This window comes from Gobio gobio (assembly GCF_949357685.1).
Source record: "Gobio gobio genome assembly, chromosome: 21".
Lineage (NCBI taxonomy): Eukaryota > Metazoa > Chordata > Actinopteri > Cypriniformes > Gobionidae > Gobio > Gobio gobio.
In genome coordinates, this window is record NC_137117.1 from 16,316,385 (window position 1) to 16,335,075 (window position 18,691).

The following is an 18,691-nucleotide window of genomic DNA, read 5'->3' on the forward strand; positions in this document are numbered from 1 at the left end:
GTGACATCTGGTGACCTATGGTGGTATTCATTTCTTTTTAAAGCTAAAATATCAATAGCAAAGATGGCAATAGAACTCAATGGCTGCATATGGGCTGAACTCTGTAAACCAATGTTTTAACAAGTTTTTTTTTTACTTTTTATTTTTAATTGTCCAGTTATTAGTTTGAGTGTGTGTGTGTGTGTGTGTGTGTGTGTGTGTGTGTGTGTGTGTGTGTGTGTGTGTGTGTGTGTGTGTGTGTGTGTGTGTGTGTGTGTGTGTGTGTGTGTGCGTGGACTGGTAATCCCTACGTTATGGGGACAAAATGTGATGCACAAAGATGGCAAAATCCGAAATCCTCGTCCTTGTGGGGACATTTTTAGGTCTTAGGAAAACATCTTATAAATCAGACTAAGTGATGTTTTTTGAAAATGTAAAAATGCAGAATGTCTCCTGTGATGGGTAGGTTTAGGGGCAGGGGCAGTGTAGGGGGATAGAATATACGGTATGTACGGTATAAAAACCATTACGCCTATGGAAAGTCCCCATAAAACATGAAAACACAAAATGTGTGTGTGTGTGTGTGTGTGTGTGTGTGTGTGTGTGTGTGGGCATGTTTTCGTGAAATATCAGGACACAAATGTGTATAATGACATGGGTATGACATAGGTATTACAAAAAGAGGGTGAAATATGAGGACGTTCCCCATGTCCTCACTTTTCAAAATGCTTATAAATCATACAGAACAAGTTTTTTTTTCACAGAAAGTGAACTGCACAGTCTCCTGTGAGGGCTAGGTTTAGGGGCAGGGGCAGTGTAAGGGGATAGAAAATACGGTTTGTACGGTATAAAAACCACATTGAGAATGTTGTATAAGCTCACTCCTTCATTTGTGTGTATCTGCATTGTGTTGGATTTATTGATTTTTATTGGACAAATTTAAAAAAAATATGCTCGGAATTACAGTTTTTTCCATTCATTCCTATGGGTGCCTATTTTTGTCCACGAAGGCGGGATTTAGGCTTTTTTTTTTTTTTTTTTTTTTTGAAGCACTCAACATTGTAGTATCGAGTCAATTTTTTTGTTTGTGTGCAGGTGGCAAATTTAGGAAAAGTAGCCAAGTAGCCTATTGTACCGCTCAGATTAAGGAAAGTAAAAAAAAAACAAAAAACGATTTTGCCCTCATTTGTCCAAAAGATGGCTTTAGGGTTAAAGTGTATAAGACGTATTTCCACTGTTTATAAGGCTTTGTAAGAAACTAAATAAACAAACTAATTATATCAAGTTAATAAAGCACGTTTAGGTTATAATTCATTTTGCAAGACAACACGCATTGCGTACGAGGTTTCACTTTTTAAAATATTTAGAAAATATATAGGCTAATAATAGGCTATATTACAAAATATTTTAGCCTAGGCTATATTTTAATGTCAAACGTTTGTTTATACTAACACAATTAGCCTACATAAAACGTTTTTGATTTAGGTATAAAAACGGCGATGTGTGTCCACTGAGCACAAGAGGTCGCTCTTTTGCTTTCATTTCAGTTTATAAAAATAAATAATTTAATAAAAAAACACTCAAACTTGTGTGTGTGTGTGTGTGTGTGTGTGTGTGTGTGTGTGTGTGTGTGTGTGTTTGTGATATATGAGGACACAAATTTGTATAATGACACGGGTTATGGTAAACATGAAATATGAGGACATTTTATGTCCTCATATTTAAAATAGTTTAGTAGTGTAGGGGTATAAAATGTGCAGTTTGTACAGTATAAAAACCATTACGCCTATGGTATGTCCTCACTTGGACACTTAGTGTGTGTGTGTGTGTGTGTGTGTGTGTGTGTGTGTGTGTGTGTGTGTGTGTGTGTGTGTGTGTGTGTGTGTGTGTGTGTGTGTGTGGAGACAGAGAGATATATTTTGACTTTTAGGTGTTCTTTAATAATTCAATAAAAACATGAGACCTAGCCTATTAATTTTTTTCTTTTAAAAAGTAAAACACATTCAAACATACATATATTTTTCCACAAAAAACACATCAAAAACAAAAAAGACCGTTGCTAGTTGTCACACAGGGAAGTTGTCACAAGAGAGCTATATCTCAGTAACTGTAAACATTTGAGTCCAAAGTTATTGTTGGTCTCAGCAGGGGGTTTATGTTGTTTCAAAGCCCTCTTAAATTCAAACACATTCTTTGAATTCTGTCTTCCAAACTAAAATTCCTATATCATACATGCTCATATTGATATAACTGATGGCTAAACAAGTGAACACACACACACACACACACACACACACACACACACACACACACACACACACACACACACACACACACACACACACACACACACACACACACACACACACACACACACACACACACACACACACACACACACACACACACACACACACACACACACACACACACACAAAGTTTGTTTTGCTATCTAAGTGAGGACATGGTAATGGTTTTTATACTGTACAAACTACCACTACCCCTAAACCTACCCATCACAGGACACCCAACATTCTGAATTTTTACATTTTTAATAAAACATTGTTTAGTATGTTTTTAAAGCAATTTTAAATATGACGACATCTGATTACTACGTCGTAATACCAGTGTAATACCCGTGTCATTATACAAATTTGTGTCCTCACAAATCACACACACACACACACACACACACACACACACACGCACGCACGCACGCGCACACACACACACACACACACACACACACACTTGTTTGGGTCACATGAGAGCATTTTGTCGGATGTTATCACATTTAAAAAGTTACTGCTACATATAATATATTCAAATTATTGATTGCATTATTTGCTGGTCAAAACAATGCTTTGATATTGTGTATGATATCTTTTACATTTTATGATAGGCCGAGTTGTGATAACACAGCTCAAAAGTGTCATGACTGAATTAGATTTTAAAAGAAGCGCGCGGCAGTCACGCATAGCCCCGCCTGCAGTACATGTGCGTGCCTCTCATGTCGCCTGGTCTCACGCTGTGTTTTGCAAAAAATGTGTGTCAGTAGGACAGCGCTTTCCGCGGCACATGCGGAGGGCACATGCAGCGTGGCTTTACCAGCACGTAGCGCGCTCGAATAAGCGCATCCAGCTCAGCTCGGCGCTTAGGCTACACCCCCGCCAATGAAAACGCACGTTAGGATCAAGAGGAAAAGAGAAAGCTAGGAGAGCATGGGGCACGTTAGAGTGAGATAAATCCCGGTCAAAGAGAACAACAGAGCTTCCCTCTCCTAAACCCAGTCACATTTGCCAGTCACCTGAAAACGTGATTGATGTGGGTGTGGAAGGGTGTGTGCTTGGCTAGGAGTGGAAGTGGAGTTTGACAGTCCCAAAGAGATGCTGATGGCAATGAGCGAGCAGACGTGAGGCATCACCACTAGGCATACCTAAACGCGTCCTTCACACTAGCTCAAGAACAGAGCACAGGTATAGCTGCGCGCGGAAGGTGCGTCTGCACACCTGTGACCGACTCTATTTTCTACCGACTATTGGCCCCGCTGCCAAATGCTCTGCGCGAGAGATACTGTCTGTCTTCTTTGGGCTGCTCACTGTATGCACAGGCATTTCGTGACTGTTTTAGTCACCAGACTTTAACACACTGACACAAACAGACTTTCTTGAAGACAACAATTCTGAAGACAGAGGATCTTGAAAAGCATATCAAAGATGGATAGCAGTCCTGGTAAGTAATACATTTCTTCTTGTTCTTCTTGCTGATAGTCCATTATTTTTAGTAGGTGTATTATTATTATTTTAAATTGGAAATAAATATAGAAAAATAACATTGGTTGTATTGATGCTGTTAATTGTGCTTAATACCACTAATGATAATAATAATAATTTCATGAAAATAATTCAGCGTTATTATTAATGATATATTATTGGTGGCAATGGTTTTTGCGGATATAGCTGTGCTTCTTAACAAATTGAATTATATTCATCATCATAAATATTCTGTCAATTCATGCAAAGGCTTAGCTCATAATAAGCATATTTTCATGCTGTGTAATTCTGATTTTGTCAGATTAAACTGTTTATATGCACAATGCAGTTAACAGATAAGGTTTTAAAACTTTAGCATGTTCTATCATATGAACTATACGCATAGGGATTGTATTATGAATTATGGGATACACTGATTTGCAGTAGATGATCTAAGCAGGTGTCATGAAGGCATCGGCATGCTTTGATGATTGCGCTTGGCAGACTCATCAGTGCAGCATAAAGACTACAAAGTGCATCTATATATAGTATCACTCTACTCCACTGTGTGAATCACATAAATGATGGAGATAAACATGACCATACTTAGAGTAACTGCTGTAACTGCTGTCATAAACCCTGTGTGATTGCTTTCCTAGAAACGCGCGCATGTGCTGACAACTTCCTGCTACAGGCATTGAAAACAATCTCACGTGTAGAAGGTCCAAGCTAGAGGTCAACACACTTTAGTAGTGTAAACGATGGGCATTAATCACAAGATATTCAAAACAAAGCAGAAAAACAGACATCCTTCACAGTCCCAACACTCAAAGAAAGTTGTTGAGGAACACGGCAACTAATGCAATATTTCATAAAGTTTGTAATACTTGAACTTTACTTGAGTGTGCACTGTCTTAATCCAAGGAGGTTAACCGGTTAAACTGATTTGGGTAGTGGCTCATTACAGAGGTTAGCCAAGGGCCAATTACATGCTGGCTCAGTCAACCAAGTCCACTTAAAAGTTCACTTACGCCCTTATTCATTTACAAAAGCTGCAGTCACGTTCCGGAACAGGTGATGGAAACAATGTCTCGTGCCTGGCGCACCCTCTCAACTCTGTGCGTTTGACAGAAAGCCTTGAAAACAAATATGAGTCACAATAACATGGTGCATAAAGTCATTAGAGACAGGGGAACAATAACATCCGAACAGGTGACCTTTGAGTGGTAGACAACCGAAAACAAGGAAACAGACTTGTTTAAAAAGTAAATAAAGGGCTAGCCCATACATCAACTCATACATGTGACTTTGAGTTTAGATCCAACCCACATGGATTTGTATCAGGGATGCAACAATATCGCAATTTGGACTGATAGATACTGATAATTATTTGTGTCATGTCCAATAACCAATAACCAGTACAATGTCTATACAACCGTACTTATATATTTTTTTTATGTAAATATCTATATTCAATATAAGTAGGCTAGATGTAGTCTGATACTGGTAAAAAAAAAAAATAATAATAATAAATAAATAAAGATTGATGTTCCGCATTTCTATAGCACATATATGGAGGGGGCGGGGCTATTCTAATATGTTAAATGTTTTCAGGTACCCTAACGGGTTAATATGGTAACACCAAAATAAACTGCTTTCATTATTACTCAAATTGACCTGACCATCTAAAGTCATCAGATAAAAATAGAATCGACATTCATCTTCAAAAGAACTACATAATGTTATTCGACAACATGTAAATCCTTATGCAAACCTGTTGAACTATGGCAATTATGGTTTGGTTTACTAACCTACTGACTTCAGCTGCTTTAGAAAATCGCTTATGAAATCTCTGTTGAGATTATTGTGCAACAACAGGACCTTGCATTATTTTCAGGCTATAGCAAGTTTTATTTTCATTCTTCGTGAAAAACTAAAATGATATGACGTTTATGGCGCTCTGGAATAACGGACCCCAACGCACCCCCACCATTCGATATAGCATATTGCCTAATATCCTATTGCTCTATTTTATTGGAGAGGCTTTTAGCTTTGCTTGTGGGAGCGAGGCGCGCGCGCGCTTATCTTCCCACTGAACTCATGCATCCCTAGCGCCTACATTGTCCTCACGTGCATGCGCTCTCTTAGCCGCGTGCGGCGCGTGATTTCTACGCCCCCGCCCCCGTCGCTTCTTTCAGTGATTCTATGTTTTGATGCAGATTGAAAGCTAGAAAGGAGGAGGTTGGTCAGTGGGTCAGCGATTTCATGCCGTCAGTGTAGCGCCTCATCACGTTTTCCCGCCTCATGCAACTTTTTCTTTGGAGGGGTTCGCATAAACAGCTTCATGACAGCATGAGAACATTCTGCATTGTACGAAATGACCTATCTAAATTTACATTTTTGCGCTCGCTTTGAGAGCTTTTGAGGGCAGTTTAGGATTTTATAGTTAGGTTTTTAAACATTTGGACCTCCAAATGATGTCTTTTTTCTTTGATTAGCTATCTATCTAAAATATAACAGGTGCTATTACCATAGCATATGTGTGCAAATGCTAAGCATTGTATTGTAGACAACACTATTCTAAAGCTAGATTATGAAAATATTTATTTTGCATAATAGTTTCAAAGCAGCTTCAATGGTGCCAACCAGTGAGCAAACTATAAAACATCAACACAAATACAAACTAATATGTACACTGCAAGGAGAAATTAACATTAAGAAATAAAATATATTTTTCCCTAAAATGCAATATATTTACTCAATATATTTTGTCAATTATTAATGAAGGGGGCCGGAGGACTCTAGATTGAAAACGCTTTGTGTTAAATGGTTCATATTCATGCGCCTTTGACCCACTTTAGAATGGCAGTTCTGTCTGTATTACCCCAAATAATACATTTATATAGATAAGTGAGCACATCTCCTTCAATAGCAACCAAACGGCATGCTTCCACTCAAAACCAAAAGAGAAAAAAAGGTGTTTTAAAAAGTGAAAACATGCTTTTTTTCCCTTAATAATTTTACTTATGCAATTAGAATATGCACACATTTCTTGCATCCCCAAACCTGTAAAAAATGCAGATATGTTGAGATGCTGTATAACAAGTCATATGCTCAAAGCAGCAGTCATGCAAGGTAGATTTCAGCTATTTTCCTCAAGGGTGGGAGGGAGAGAGACCATGCCAGTGTTTGAGATCAGGGAGGAGGGAATTATTGTCCCTGCAAAGTCCTCACGTTTCTACGCTTGTCTTTGCTCACTAGCAGATTAGCGTTTACATGAGTTGCCTAAGCTCACAAAGAGCTGCCGGAGACCTGCTGATTCTTCAATTAAGGCTGGTGTTTCCACTGACCCCAATTTATACTTGCAATGACGTGTGCAGGCTCCTTGTAGAAAATGCTGCACTGTCCCTCACATTACAAGCTGGTTATTTGAAGGGCAGGACAGAAAATGATATCACAGTACCCATTTCAGATTAATATAATTCAAGTTTTAGATTGTTTTGTGATCATAGGTTGTAAAAACAGCTGAGCCTCAGATTAATAAGTGGCATGTCCTGTTATCCTCAATGTCATTGTTGTTTTAACATTTGTTGCCTCACGTGTGAATATTTCTGTGTGAGTGGGGCAGGGCTGAGAAGCATTGCTCAGGTAGGACTAACTATCAGAAGGTTGTAAAATCCAGCGTTGTAGTATGTCAGTAATAAGTCCCGCTGCACGTGCCTGTGGAGGGATCACAAAAACACTTGTGCAGCTTCAGGAAACACACACAAAGGAGCAGAGCAGATATTTGATGGTAGTTTGAACTTGTTTACGGAAGAGTTCCAAATGATGTATCATAAAACCGTGACAGTAAGAGGAAAATTGCTTAAGGAAATGTTTACCCCATTGTCATTTCTCATTGTACAGAAAACATAGTTCCTCATCCTCATGTTGTGGAGATATTTAGCAATCAGGAACATACAATGAAAGTGGAGAGGAACCAAGAACACTATTGACTTTCATTGTACAGGGGGAAAAAGCAGCTTGAACATTCTATTTGATAACTCATTTTATGCTCCACACAAGTAAGATTATATGCATTTGCAACAACACGAGGTTGAGTAAATGTTCAGAGAATCTTTGGGTCAACTATCCCATTGAATGCACTCAGGTTTGTGTCAGTGAATCAATATATTTTTCAAGTGGTGTGTGTGCCAGGCAAGGTTAGAGGTTATTCAAAACCTCATACTATACAGATATTAATGATAGCTCAAATCATGCAGAGGACAGGAATGCCATTACACCAGTGATCTGATAGGCCAGTTTATTCACATAAGATAAAATGGGTAGGGAAAAAAATCCCCCAAATGTGGACTGAAAAGGGGCCTCGAACATATAGGAATAGGAACATCATAGAGACACAAGGGTGGGCTATTATGACTCTTGACAGCAACCTATAGAACTACAGGCTTAAATAGGCTAAGGCCAACTTCATTGTTTTCACAAGAAATAACCATTTTGTTTAGGATAATGTCATAAATAAAATAGTTTGCCAGTTGAAAACCACCACTGCAGGCTACATTGTTAAAGAATGGTGTAAGTGATTCCCGAAACATTTTGAACACTGCAGCTCTAAATCGCATTCTCTTGGCCCAGATCTGACCGACTGTGTCCTCGGGTTGTTTAAAAAGTTAAACTGAAAGCCACAGTGCACATTCTAACAAAACGTGACTCCTCATTGCCCATCTGTCTCTGTGTGGGAACCGTTAACATCATCGCAAAGCTGACACGGCGTCCTCCAGTGCGCGCTCCCTGTGTATGCTTTTGATGCTCGCGACTCGCGATTGTTGTAGCTGTTCACGAGACTGCGGATTTGGTTTGGGCAGGAACGGTGTCAGGAATCCATGTGAGGCGGCGGTCAGGTGTTGTGCAGTTCGGCTGGGGCACTATGCCAGGGCTATTATTGGAGAGGAGAGGCGGGAGAGCTTGTGAACACGTGAGACCGTGTCTCAGCTCATCCTGCGCGCATGACCGGAGAGGATGTGATAGGATGCAGAAAACCAGAGGGAGAACAGAGAAAACCCGCGGGGGAATGGCAATAAAACAAGCCGATGGTTTTATTTAAAATACGTGTTCCTATTAAAACCAAACCATACAACACATTCAGGGTTATTTCACCAAATAGGGAACTTTGCAATATGTTGCTGTGCAGCCATCGCTATTTTTAGCGCGTGAGATCGTGACTGAGGGAACCTCGCTCACTCCCAGTCAGTTAGATAATTACATCACTTCTCTCTGAAAGTTGCTGTAAGCGTTTTTTTTGTATGAAATATCAAGCATCTAATGATCCTAATTACCTGACAGATAGCAAATAAACAATGACGCGGATGCCCTAGAGCTTTTCAATCAATCGGTTGAGTCGATTCACAAACGAATCGGACTGAATCGGTCGGATCCGTTCTCGAGTCAAAGACTTGCTGAATTGAGAACTGTATATACTAGCATACCACTTCTTCTATTGCTGCAATTTCGTTATATGTCAGAAATAGAAAGAGTAGTTTAAGCCCTACTATGCTTTTCCAATTTCGGCCATTGGCTCATTCCCAGATAACAACTTTTGGTCCCAGAACATTCTGGGAACGTTAGTTTCTGGTTCCCAGAACGTTCCCGGAACATTCCTCTAACCTCTTTACTCCGATATCATTTTACCCTGCTGTACGTCAGTAATCGTCCAGCATTCACGCCTCCCCCATGTTATAAGCGGCATGGAAGACGGATGAATGGACATCAATAATAAGTAGTCTACTACAAACCATGTCTTGTTTTGAACTTGTTTAATCCATAGAAATAATCCAAGTACATTAAACCTTCATATATGGAGGATTAAATACAATTGAATTTATGCATTAATGTGTAAGATTTCATAACTTGTATCACTGACACTTTATTACCACAGGTGTTACACTATTAAGTGCCAAAAATTCAATGTATTAAGTTGAAATGAGATTAACTAAAGTTTCATTTTAAAATAAAAGTATAACTTCATATACTTTTGTGTTTCTACAGGGAGTGTGATACTCTACGCTGGTACCAATGGCAGTGCCTGTCCAAGCCCAGGAAGCCCCTCTAGTGGCTATCAAACCCAGTCTCCATCCTCTCACTCCCAGCCCTCTTCACCAGAGGAGGTCACCTTCACTGAGATTGGGGCCCTCAAGCAGCAAGGAAGTATTGGAACGCCACCTTCTCCAAAACTGGTCTTTCAGTTCCCTGAAATCTACAACAATTCCACGGCATGTTCAAACCCGCACAGCTACTCCCATCCCATCGCCGGTAAAAGGCCGTGTGGATTCACAGGCACATTTACCAGTAAGTGTGTTCCTTTTTAGTACCAGCAACACACTCAGTCAGCACCTTCTTTCACAAAGGAAAGAACGAGTGCCTAATATTGAGGACACCTTCTTTGTGTTTTTTTATGTCCTGACCCCATTCTCTCCATGTTTCTATTTTTATCTGAGCAGAAACTGGAGGCATGGTGCTCCTTTGTAAAGTATGTGGAGATATTGCATCAGGGTTCCACTATGGTGTCCATGCATGTGAAGGCTGCAAGGTAAGACATAATGAGCCTCTGATAAAAGAAGCATACCGTACATAAGTTTGTCTTTTCTAGCATTGTGGTTTATTATAATGTACGTCTTTCATTCTTTGCAGGGCTTTTTCCGCCGTAGCATTCAGCAGAACATTAACTACAAAATGTGCGTGAAGAACGAGAACTGCCTGATAATGCGCATGAACCGCAACCGCTGCCAACACTGCCGCTTCAAAAAATGCCTGTCTGTTGGCATGTCCCGTGACGGTGAGAATTTTAGGAGGTTATCAGGTCACTGACATATGACAAATAGCCAAAAGTCGTACTTTCATCTCATTCTTCAGGCCAGCACCACACGCAACACACCCTTCAACCTACTTTCCTCTTTTAGACTTGCACCATTGGTAACTTTTCCCTTCTTGTTCCTCGCTTCCTTCTCTCCATCGCTTTACCCTTCCCCCTCACACGTTCCCTAAGCTCTGCCTCCCAATCCCTTCTAGAGACAATGATTTATGAGGGATGGAGTCACGCAGTCCCTGAAGCTATCTGTCATCTGGAAAACTGCAGCAAATACAAGAATTATTTTGAGAAATTGGAACGCGGGCGACTTGATTACTGCGCTCGTGCCCTTATAACATCCTCAGCAATTAATGTTGTTCTGCAGCAAAAATTAAGCAAGGGATGCAGAAAAAGCCACACATCCGAACTCTTCAGAAGAACAATGCCTCATCCAGTTGATTTAACCTTAAACAACACTGGAATGAAAGATAAATCTGATGACCGTTTTTAGGAAATTTGGCAAAATAAACTGACACCCATATTATACTCGTACATTGTGACCTATTTAAGCTGGCTTTGGCTTCTGTCAGGTTCTCGGCAGCATTTCATGCAGTGTTTACCAGCGGATGTGCATGACAGTGTAGGGTTGGCTCTGATAGGGTATTGCGCTGGATGAGGGTACCAACAAAAATGAGTCCATTGGGTGCAAAATGAGGGAGGTAAACAGTCATTTTAACCACGGTTCCTGAGAGAGCTAGAGCCCACAACCTAGAAACCTGTTTCTTTGCCAGTTTCTCATGCACAAACAGGAAAACCTCATTTAACTGCCTCAAATACCACATTAAAGCAGACACCCTGATTTCACTTCACTTCACAGCAGTGAGTTGTTTTAATTTTGGTTGTGCGAAACAAACAGATGTTTGGTTTGACGCAACGGGCCAGCTATGATCTTGCCATTGTGCAGATAGGTAATCAGTGCAGCGCTCTGGAGGTTCTGTATATGTGTCACACATTGTTTTGCACAGGATGAACCTTTGTAGTCTTGATATCAGATTCATACCAACATTTTTCAACCGAATTCTGGTTCAACAAGTTCAGGTAAAATTCGGAAAATTGGTGGGCTGGAATTCCAATTGGCCACACCCCACAGGAAGTTGAATTGGAATGACAGGGAGAGGAATCTTCTGAATTGCAATGTAAAGAAATTCAACACAGGCAATGCATTCTGGGAAATGAAGTGTTGCTTTTTTTGAATAACTTTAAAATAAGGCTTTGGCAAACCAGCATTCAAAGTTTTAACTTTGCTCTTCTTAGTTCAAATTGAAGTGCAATTCTGCATCCTGTTTGCTAGCCCAATTCAGATTGAGCAGAAATTCAGGAAAGGCATTTAAAAGGCATTTTCAATTAAATTCTGAATATTTATCATGCTGAAGGGTAACACATGCAAAGATGTTTCCACCCATTCTTGGCTAATTTTCTCATAAACAGGTGTGTGAGGGTTGTGAGACATATATGATATATGGGGCATCCTTCTCACATCTGGTAACCCAGGATGTACCACAAAACCTTAGATCTACCAAATTACGTGTTATTCTCTCCTCTCCTCTCCTCTCCTCTCCTCTCCTCTCCTCTCCTCTCCTCTCCTCTCCTCTCCTCTCCTCTCCTCTCCTCTCCTCTCCTCTCCTCTCCTCTCCTCTCCTCTCCTCTCCTCTATTCTCTTCTCTATTCTCAGTCTCTCATCTCCTCTGCTTTCTGCTCCCCTCTCCCCTTCTTTCCTTATCACAGTCATTAGTTTCTCTCCCAATTACCGTGGCATTGTCATCAAGTTCTGCATGACCCACTGCCCTACTTACGGCTTCAGAGAGGAGTGAGAGTAGCAGAGAGATGAAGATAGGAAGGGGAGGTAGAGAGATGAAGAGTGGGGGGGAGTTAACATATGGTAGCATTGGTGCTATTTTTAGACCCGAACAGCTGACAGATTTTCTTAGAGGAGGGGTGGTGATGGAGAAATGAGTGAGGGGCTTGCAAAAGATGTGGAAGCATCAAAAACAACACTGACACATTTAATGTTCATCCATATTTTACACCACTACGACAAAAAAATTCAGAATACCGCTGTCAGTACTGGATGGCAAGTTGTCTCTTACACAGTGGCTGTGCTATTCAAAAACTTCCAAAGCAATTTTCAGACAATATGTCATTTATTTTTTCACACTAGGTTATCTCTGATAGCGCCATGCACTTTATTATAAATTAAATGGGTCATGGACATTCTGATCAGCAGGGTCTCTTAATGGCCTGGTGTATCAGCCATTTGCATACTAAATGCATTAGTTTCACAACAATTATTATTTTTAACATGCCTGACTGCTCGATTTCAGATTAAATGTCTTTAATACATCCTAGACATTTAAAGACAACATTGCATGAAACCCCACAATGCATTTAAATCGATAGCTCACCCACAAATGACAGAATTTTCATTTGTGGGTGAGCTACACCTTTAAATGCTTTGTGAATTTTCAACTGTTTTTGGCCATACAATGTAAGTCAATGGGGTCCGAAACAAGTCTTTCATTATATGAACAAAAACAGTTGAAAAAATATTCAAAACACCTTCTTTTGTCTTTCAAACAAATGTTATTAGGAAAAAAATGTGACTTCATGTTGTCGTTAAACCTATTGTTTTCTCTCTCTGACCCCTAGCTGTGCGTTTCGGCCGCATCCCTAAACGAGAGAAGCAGCGGCTTTTGGATGAGATGCAGAGCTACATGAACAGCCTCAACGAATCGTCCACCATGGGCATGGAAACCTCGCCACCACGCGAGCTTCCTCCCAGCCCCAGCGAGAACCAATCCAAAGAGGCTATCGGTGCCTTATCCCGAGCCTACCAGGACATCTTCACAAACACGCAGGACCACCGAAACAAGTATGCGGGCAACATGAACACCAACGGCGGAACGAGCACTTTTCAAAACAACCCTTCTCAGGACAGCAGCTATCCTCATGCGAACCCTCTCGCAGGGTACCACGCAACTACTCATGAAAGCTTCCCGGCCCCGCCTCGCTGCCCAGTTCCTTCCAACGACAGCAAAGGCCTGGTCTCATTGGTGGACAACAGTCGGTACAGCTACGCTCCTTCATTTAGCCAAAATCACTCCCAGTCTAGCGTCAGCGTGCCCTCACAACCCACTCACAGCTACATGGCCAGCGAGTCCCAAATCCAGGCCTCATGTCCATTTAAGTTGGCTGCTGGCTCCAAAGTGCTGGTGAGTAATGTTTTGAGAGATTGGTACTCACTAATTGTACCCCATTACTTGAATACAAATTTCATCATGAAAATTGTAGTTAGTAATGTGATCTATTACATTTCACATTTTAGGTAATATAATTGGATTACGTTACACTTTATTTTAAGAAGTCATTGTTACAGTGTAATTATACATTTAAGTATTGAGTAATATTAATTAACTACATGTACTTACTATAGGGTTAGGATAGGATTAGGGTTTGGTTGAGGGTTAGTTGCATGTAATTATGCATAATTTAGGATTTTACGGGTTTTTCACTGCTAATTAATAATTCATTAAAGGGATAGTTCACCCATAAATGAAAACTCAAGTTGTTTCAAACCTGTATGAATTTATTTCTTCTACTGAACACAAAAGAAGATATTTTGAAGAATGTCAGTAACCAAACAGTTGGACTCCATTGGCTTCCACAGTATATTTTTTCCCATACTATGAAAGTCAATGGGGCCCATCAACTGTCTGGGTACCCATATTCTTCAAAATATCTTCTTTTGTGTTCAGCAGAAGAAAGAAATTCATATCTGGGTGAACTATCCCATTAAATCTTAAAAATGTTAAATTGAAAGAAAACACACACACACACACACACACACACACACACACACACACACACACACACACACACACACACACACACACACACACACACACACACACACACACACACACACACACACACACACACACACACACACACACACACACAGAGAGAGATTAAATATTGACTAGTGGCCAATAAATAGACCAATAAATGAAGCATATGTGCTAATAAAGTATTATATGCTGTCTCTCTCATAGGCCTGTCCACTGAACGCATGCCCTGTGTCAGCACCTGGCGTCTCCAGTCAGCAGGTGTGGGAGTCTTTCTCACAGTGCTTCACGCCGGCTGTACGAGAAGTGGTTGAGTTCGCAAAGGGCATTCCGGGCTTCCAGGAACTCTGCCAGCATGATCAAGTCATGTTGCTCAAAGCAGGCACTTTCCAGGTACTGATTACATAACCCTTGTAACTTTCACCTGACATTTTACAGCCCTTTTTATACTCTTAAAGAATCACTACCCAAACAGATTTCCCAATTCGTCCTAATTCAAACCCGTGCCATTGGTTAAGCCAAAGGTTAATGTCAAATGACTCAAAACAAACACAGCAATGTGTAGATAGTGCCGCAGTGTTAAGCCCCTTAGGGACGTCAACCTACACACATCATCTGGGTCAATCTTTTCACCTCCTTCTTATCTTGTTGCCTTTTGCAGGTGCTTATGGTGAGGTTTTGCTCACTGTTCAACCACAAGGAAAGATCAGTGACTTTCCTAAATGGGCAAACATACCCGCTGGGCACCCTTAGGGGTCTGGGTATGGGCTCCTTGCTGGACGCCATGTTTGAGTTCAGTTCCAAGCTGAGCTCTCTGGGCCTGGAGTCAGATGAGTTGGCACTCTTCATGGCTGTGGTGCTGGTTTCTGCAGGTAAGAGCAACACATGAATCAGATTCATAAGTTAATTAGTGCTATTTATGGCATGCATTACATGATATGTTTTAATATGCTTAGTGTTAGGGATTTGAACTAATTACTATAATAGTGATTCATATTAAATGCAATATTAAGATTACTATTTATGTTCTAGCCTATAACTGATAAATGTCAGATAAATAGTCAAAATTATTATTTAAAAAAAACACTGTTAAAACTCAATTTCATGTAGTTCCAAACTGGTATAAATGTACACAGTGGGATCTAAAACAACACTGACTTTCATTGTATGGAGAAAAAAACACGGAGACAAAAAATAATTTTACATTTTTATTTTAAATAAATAAAACACAAAAAATCCCAATCAATCAATTAATCACCAAACTAATATCCGTCATTTTTAAATGCTAAAATGTAGGCATCACAAAATTATAATGTACAATATATTAATTTTGAGAAATTCTAAAAAAAATGTTTTGCTTGATGGAAGAGATCATCTAAATGTAAAAATAGGAGAAATTCATATGTATATCAATGCACAATTACATATACAATATTGAACAATACTGATCAATTAAAAAAAAACTCTTAAATTTTTAATATTTAATTTAAATATTTATTTATAATTTTTCTGTTGGTTTTTGATAATAAATGTTTTTTAATTTATCCACAGATTGCTCTGGCATTTCGGATTTTGTGGCTGTCGAACAGTTACAGGAAGGACTCATCCGAGCGCTGCGCACCTTAGTCACCCGTCGCCGTCCCGACGACAACTCCCTCTTTCCCAAACTGCTCCTGCGCCTGCCAGACCTGCGCACCCTCAACAACCTTCACTCCGACAAGCTGCTGGCCTTCCGCATCGATCCCTGAGCTATCGGTCGCTGCAGCTGGAACTCGACCAAAGGCCACGACTGGCCAATCAGAGAACACCTTTCCTGGTTAAGAGAAAGACTGCTCATTTTAGGGAGAGACGTCGAGCATGTTTCCATAGGAACCATTCGTTATGTTGTGTGTTAAGGAGGAACACAATGAACAGATGGCTCTCAGCGAGCTATAAACAAGACTATATCTTCATTTAAGCTTCCACGGATCATTTTCATACATGCATTGCCCTTCTGTTCAGCTTGCCTCGAGAACAATGTGGATTATATTTATCAGAGGAGAAGTTTCGCCAGTCATAACATCATAAATAAGCTTACCACAGAAATTTTGAAGGCCAAAAAACGGGTAATTCCTCTGTACTGCCTGCAAAGTGAAATACACAGTCTTTAGTCAAGTACACCATGTATACAGTAGAAAGGTAATTTTAGGGACCATTTCAAGCCAATTGTGTCAGTGTATGTGCCTGTGCGTTTGAGAAAGGGACAGAAATACCATGTAGATAAGCCATAGATATCACGTATACAGGTACACATCTAATTAAAACTTTAGTTTGAGACAATAAAGAATACATTTATCACCTGTGTGATTGTGTAACACACTGGAGATTTACAGTTTAACCATTTAAGTTCTTTAAAAAATAAAAGAAACAAAGGAAGTGTCATTTCACATTTGGGATTAGATAAATCTGTCATGTTTGTTTGCTTTTTTATTATCATCATCATCATCAAGCTGAATACAGTATGTCAAAGTATATTTCCACACATTCTCCTTTAAGAATATATCTGAATCTAGGGATACAAAACCAGCATTCTCTCCTATGCATGTTATGTTTTTTTGTTTTTTTATGGACAATACTGCACAGTTACACTGATTTACCTGCCTGTTCAGAGAATGAGGGATACACAGGCGTGTGTTTGACTGAGACGGGGCGTTTGGTGCCTTGTAAGCAATGAACTGTTCAACTGTGTGTTGAGAAAGAGCCCCTGAACTTCTGGCACCAGCACAGTATCTGTACAGCATTTACTGAGATCACAAAGCATGTCAAGAAGGCATTTTTGGACTGCCATGTGGTTGATTTGATTTTTATTATGGCTGATAAAGTAATGTTGATAAATCATATGGTAATGTATATTTTGTAAATAGTTTTCTCTGTAGAACCAATATAAATACAAGATTATCTATTCTGATGTTGTCTGTTTTGTTATATATATATATACACACACACACACACACACACACACACACACACACACTACCTGTGAAATTTAGTTTTAAAAAGTAAAACAGTATATAAATCAAATATCAAATATTTGATAAAAAAAAAACATTTTGGTAATTTTATTGGTGCTAAATGGTTCTTATTATTGTAGAAAACTGCTTAATATTTTTGGGAAAACCATTATCCCCCAATAAACAGCATTTATCTAAAAATAGAAATCTTTCGTAACATTATAATATCACTTTTTAATGCATCCTTAATGTATACAAGTAACAATCTTACTTAACTGGTAGTATATCACAGAATCCACAAACGTTTTAAGCAGCAAAAACTATTTTCAACATTCACAATAATGAGAAATATTTCTTGTGCAGCAAATCATCATATTAGAATGATTTCTGAAGGATCACGTGACACTGAAGACTAGAGTAATGATGCTGAAAATTCAGCTTTACTATCACAGGAATAGCTACATTATATTTCAAAACATATTAAAATAGAAAACAGTTGCATATTTTTCTTATATGTTGATCAAATAAATGCAGCCTTGGTGAGCTTTGCCTGCTGTAACTTATTGCAGTATCAGCGCATGCTTTATTTCTGAAGATAAAATAAGTAGACGAACCATAAATAGTTGGCATGCCTTTCCTCGGTAGACTTTATGTCAGGAGCTTCTCAGAGTGATGTAGAAATAATTGAAACTGGCCTGAAACTGTCAGTCACGTTTTGGTTGTCAAACTGACTCAGTTAATCCAGTTTAATTCAAGACACTGGAAGAGCATAGGCTACCTATTTAGTCTTTATTTATAAGTTTTAACAGAATTAGCATATAGCCATATTGAATGTATTGTATTTTTATGCTACGATGTTATAGACACGATGTTATCTACTTATTTGTAGAAGCCATGATATTTTAGTGGTATTGTATTGTCTGAGAGCCATTAGAGATGTATTCCATAATGTATTCCATATTGCTTTACATAGTAAACGGTGTTATAGTGCCATCGTGTGGTCACCCGCAGTAGCGAAATGGAATTTCAACTTATGATAATATAGTCATGCTCACGTTTCATTTACGCTTAATTCAAGAGGAGAGTCCTGCTACATACCCTAATTAATATTCATATTGTCAAGCAATCTCTGACCAGAGAAGAATTCGTTAATTCTTCTATTTGTTAACTTCTGCTTCGTAACAAACCAAAGAGCTCTACTGATTGGTTACGTTACGCTTACGT

The 18,691-nt window shown here is 39.4% G+C and overlaps 1 protein-coding gene across 1 annotated transcript; it reads left to right on the plus strand.

Moving 5' to 3' along the window:
• The first annotated feature begins 3,004 nt into the window (after nucleotides 1-3,004).
• nr1d4a (nuclear receptor subfamily 1, group D, member 4a) lies at nucleotides 3,005-17,418 on the plus strand. The gene is made up of 8 exons (XM_079802566.1): nucleotides 3,005-3,711; nucleotides 9,777-10,076; nucleotides 10,229-10,317; nucleotides 10,419-10,563; nucleotides 13,282-13,844; nucleotides 14,685-14,870; nucleotides 15,139-15,349; nucleotides 16,029-17,418. Exons 1-8 carry the CDS (start codon nucleotides 3,696-3,698, stop codon nucleotides 16,223-16,225), a joined length of 1,707 nt encoding a protein of 568 aa, XP_079658692.1. The 5' UTR covers nucleotides 3,005-3,695; the 3' UTR covers nucleotides 16,226-17,418.
• Nucleotides 17,419-18,691: the final 1,273 nt, after the last annotated feature.

Bases quoted from the DNA above. Each gene is read 5' to 3' on its own strand.
- nr1d4a (XM_079802566.1), top strand. The intron at 10,318-10,418 runs GTAAGACATAAT...CATTCTTTGCAG, and splicing joins ATGCATGTGAAGGCTGCAAG to GGCTTTTTCCGCCGTAGCAT. The intron at 15,350-16,028 runs GTAAGAGCAACA...ATTTATCCACAG, and splicing joins TGTGGTGCTGGTTTCTGCAG to ATTGCTCTGGCATTTCGGAT.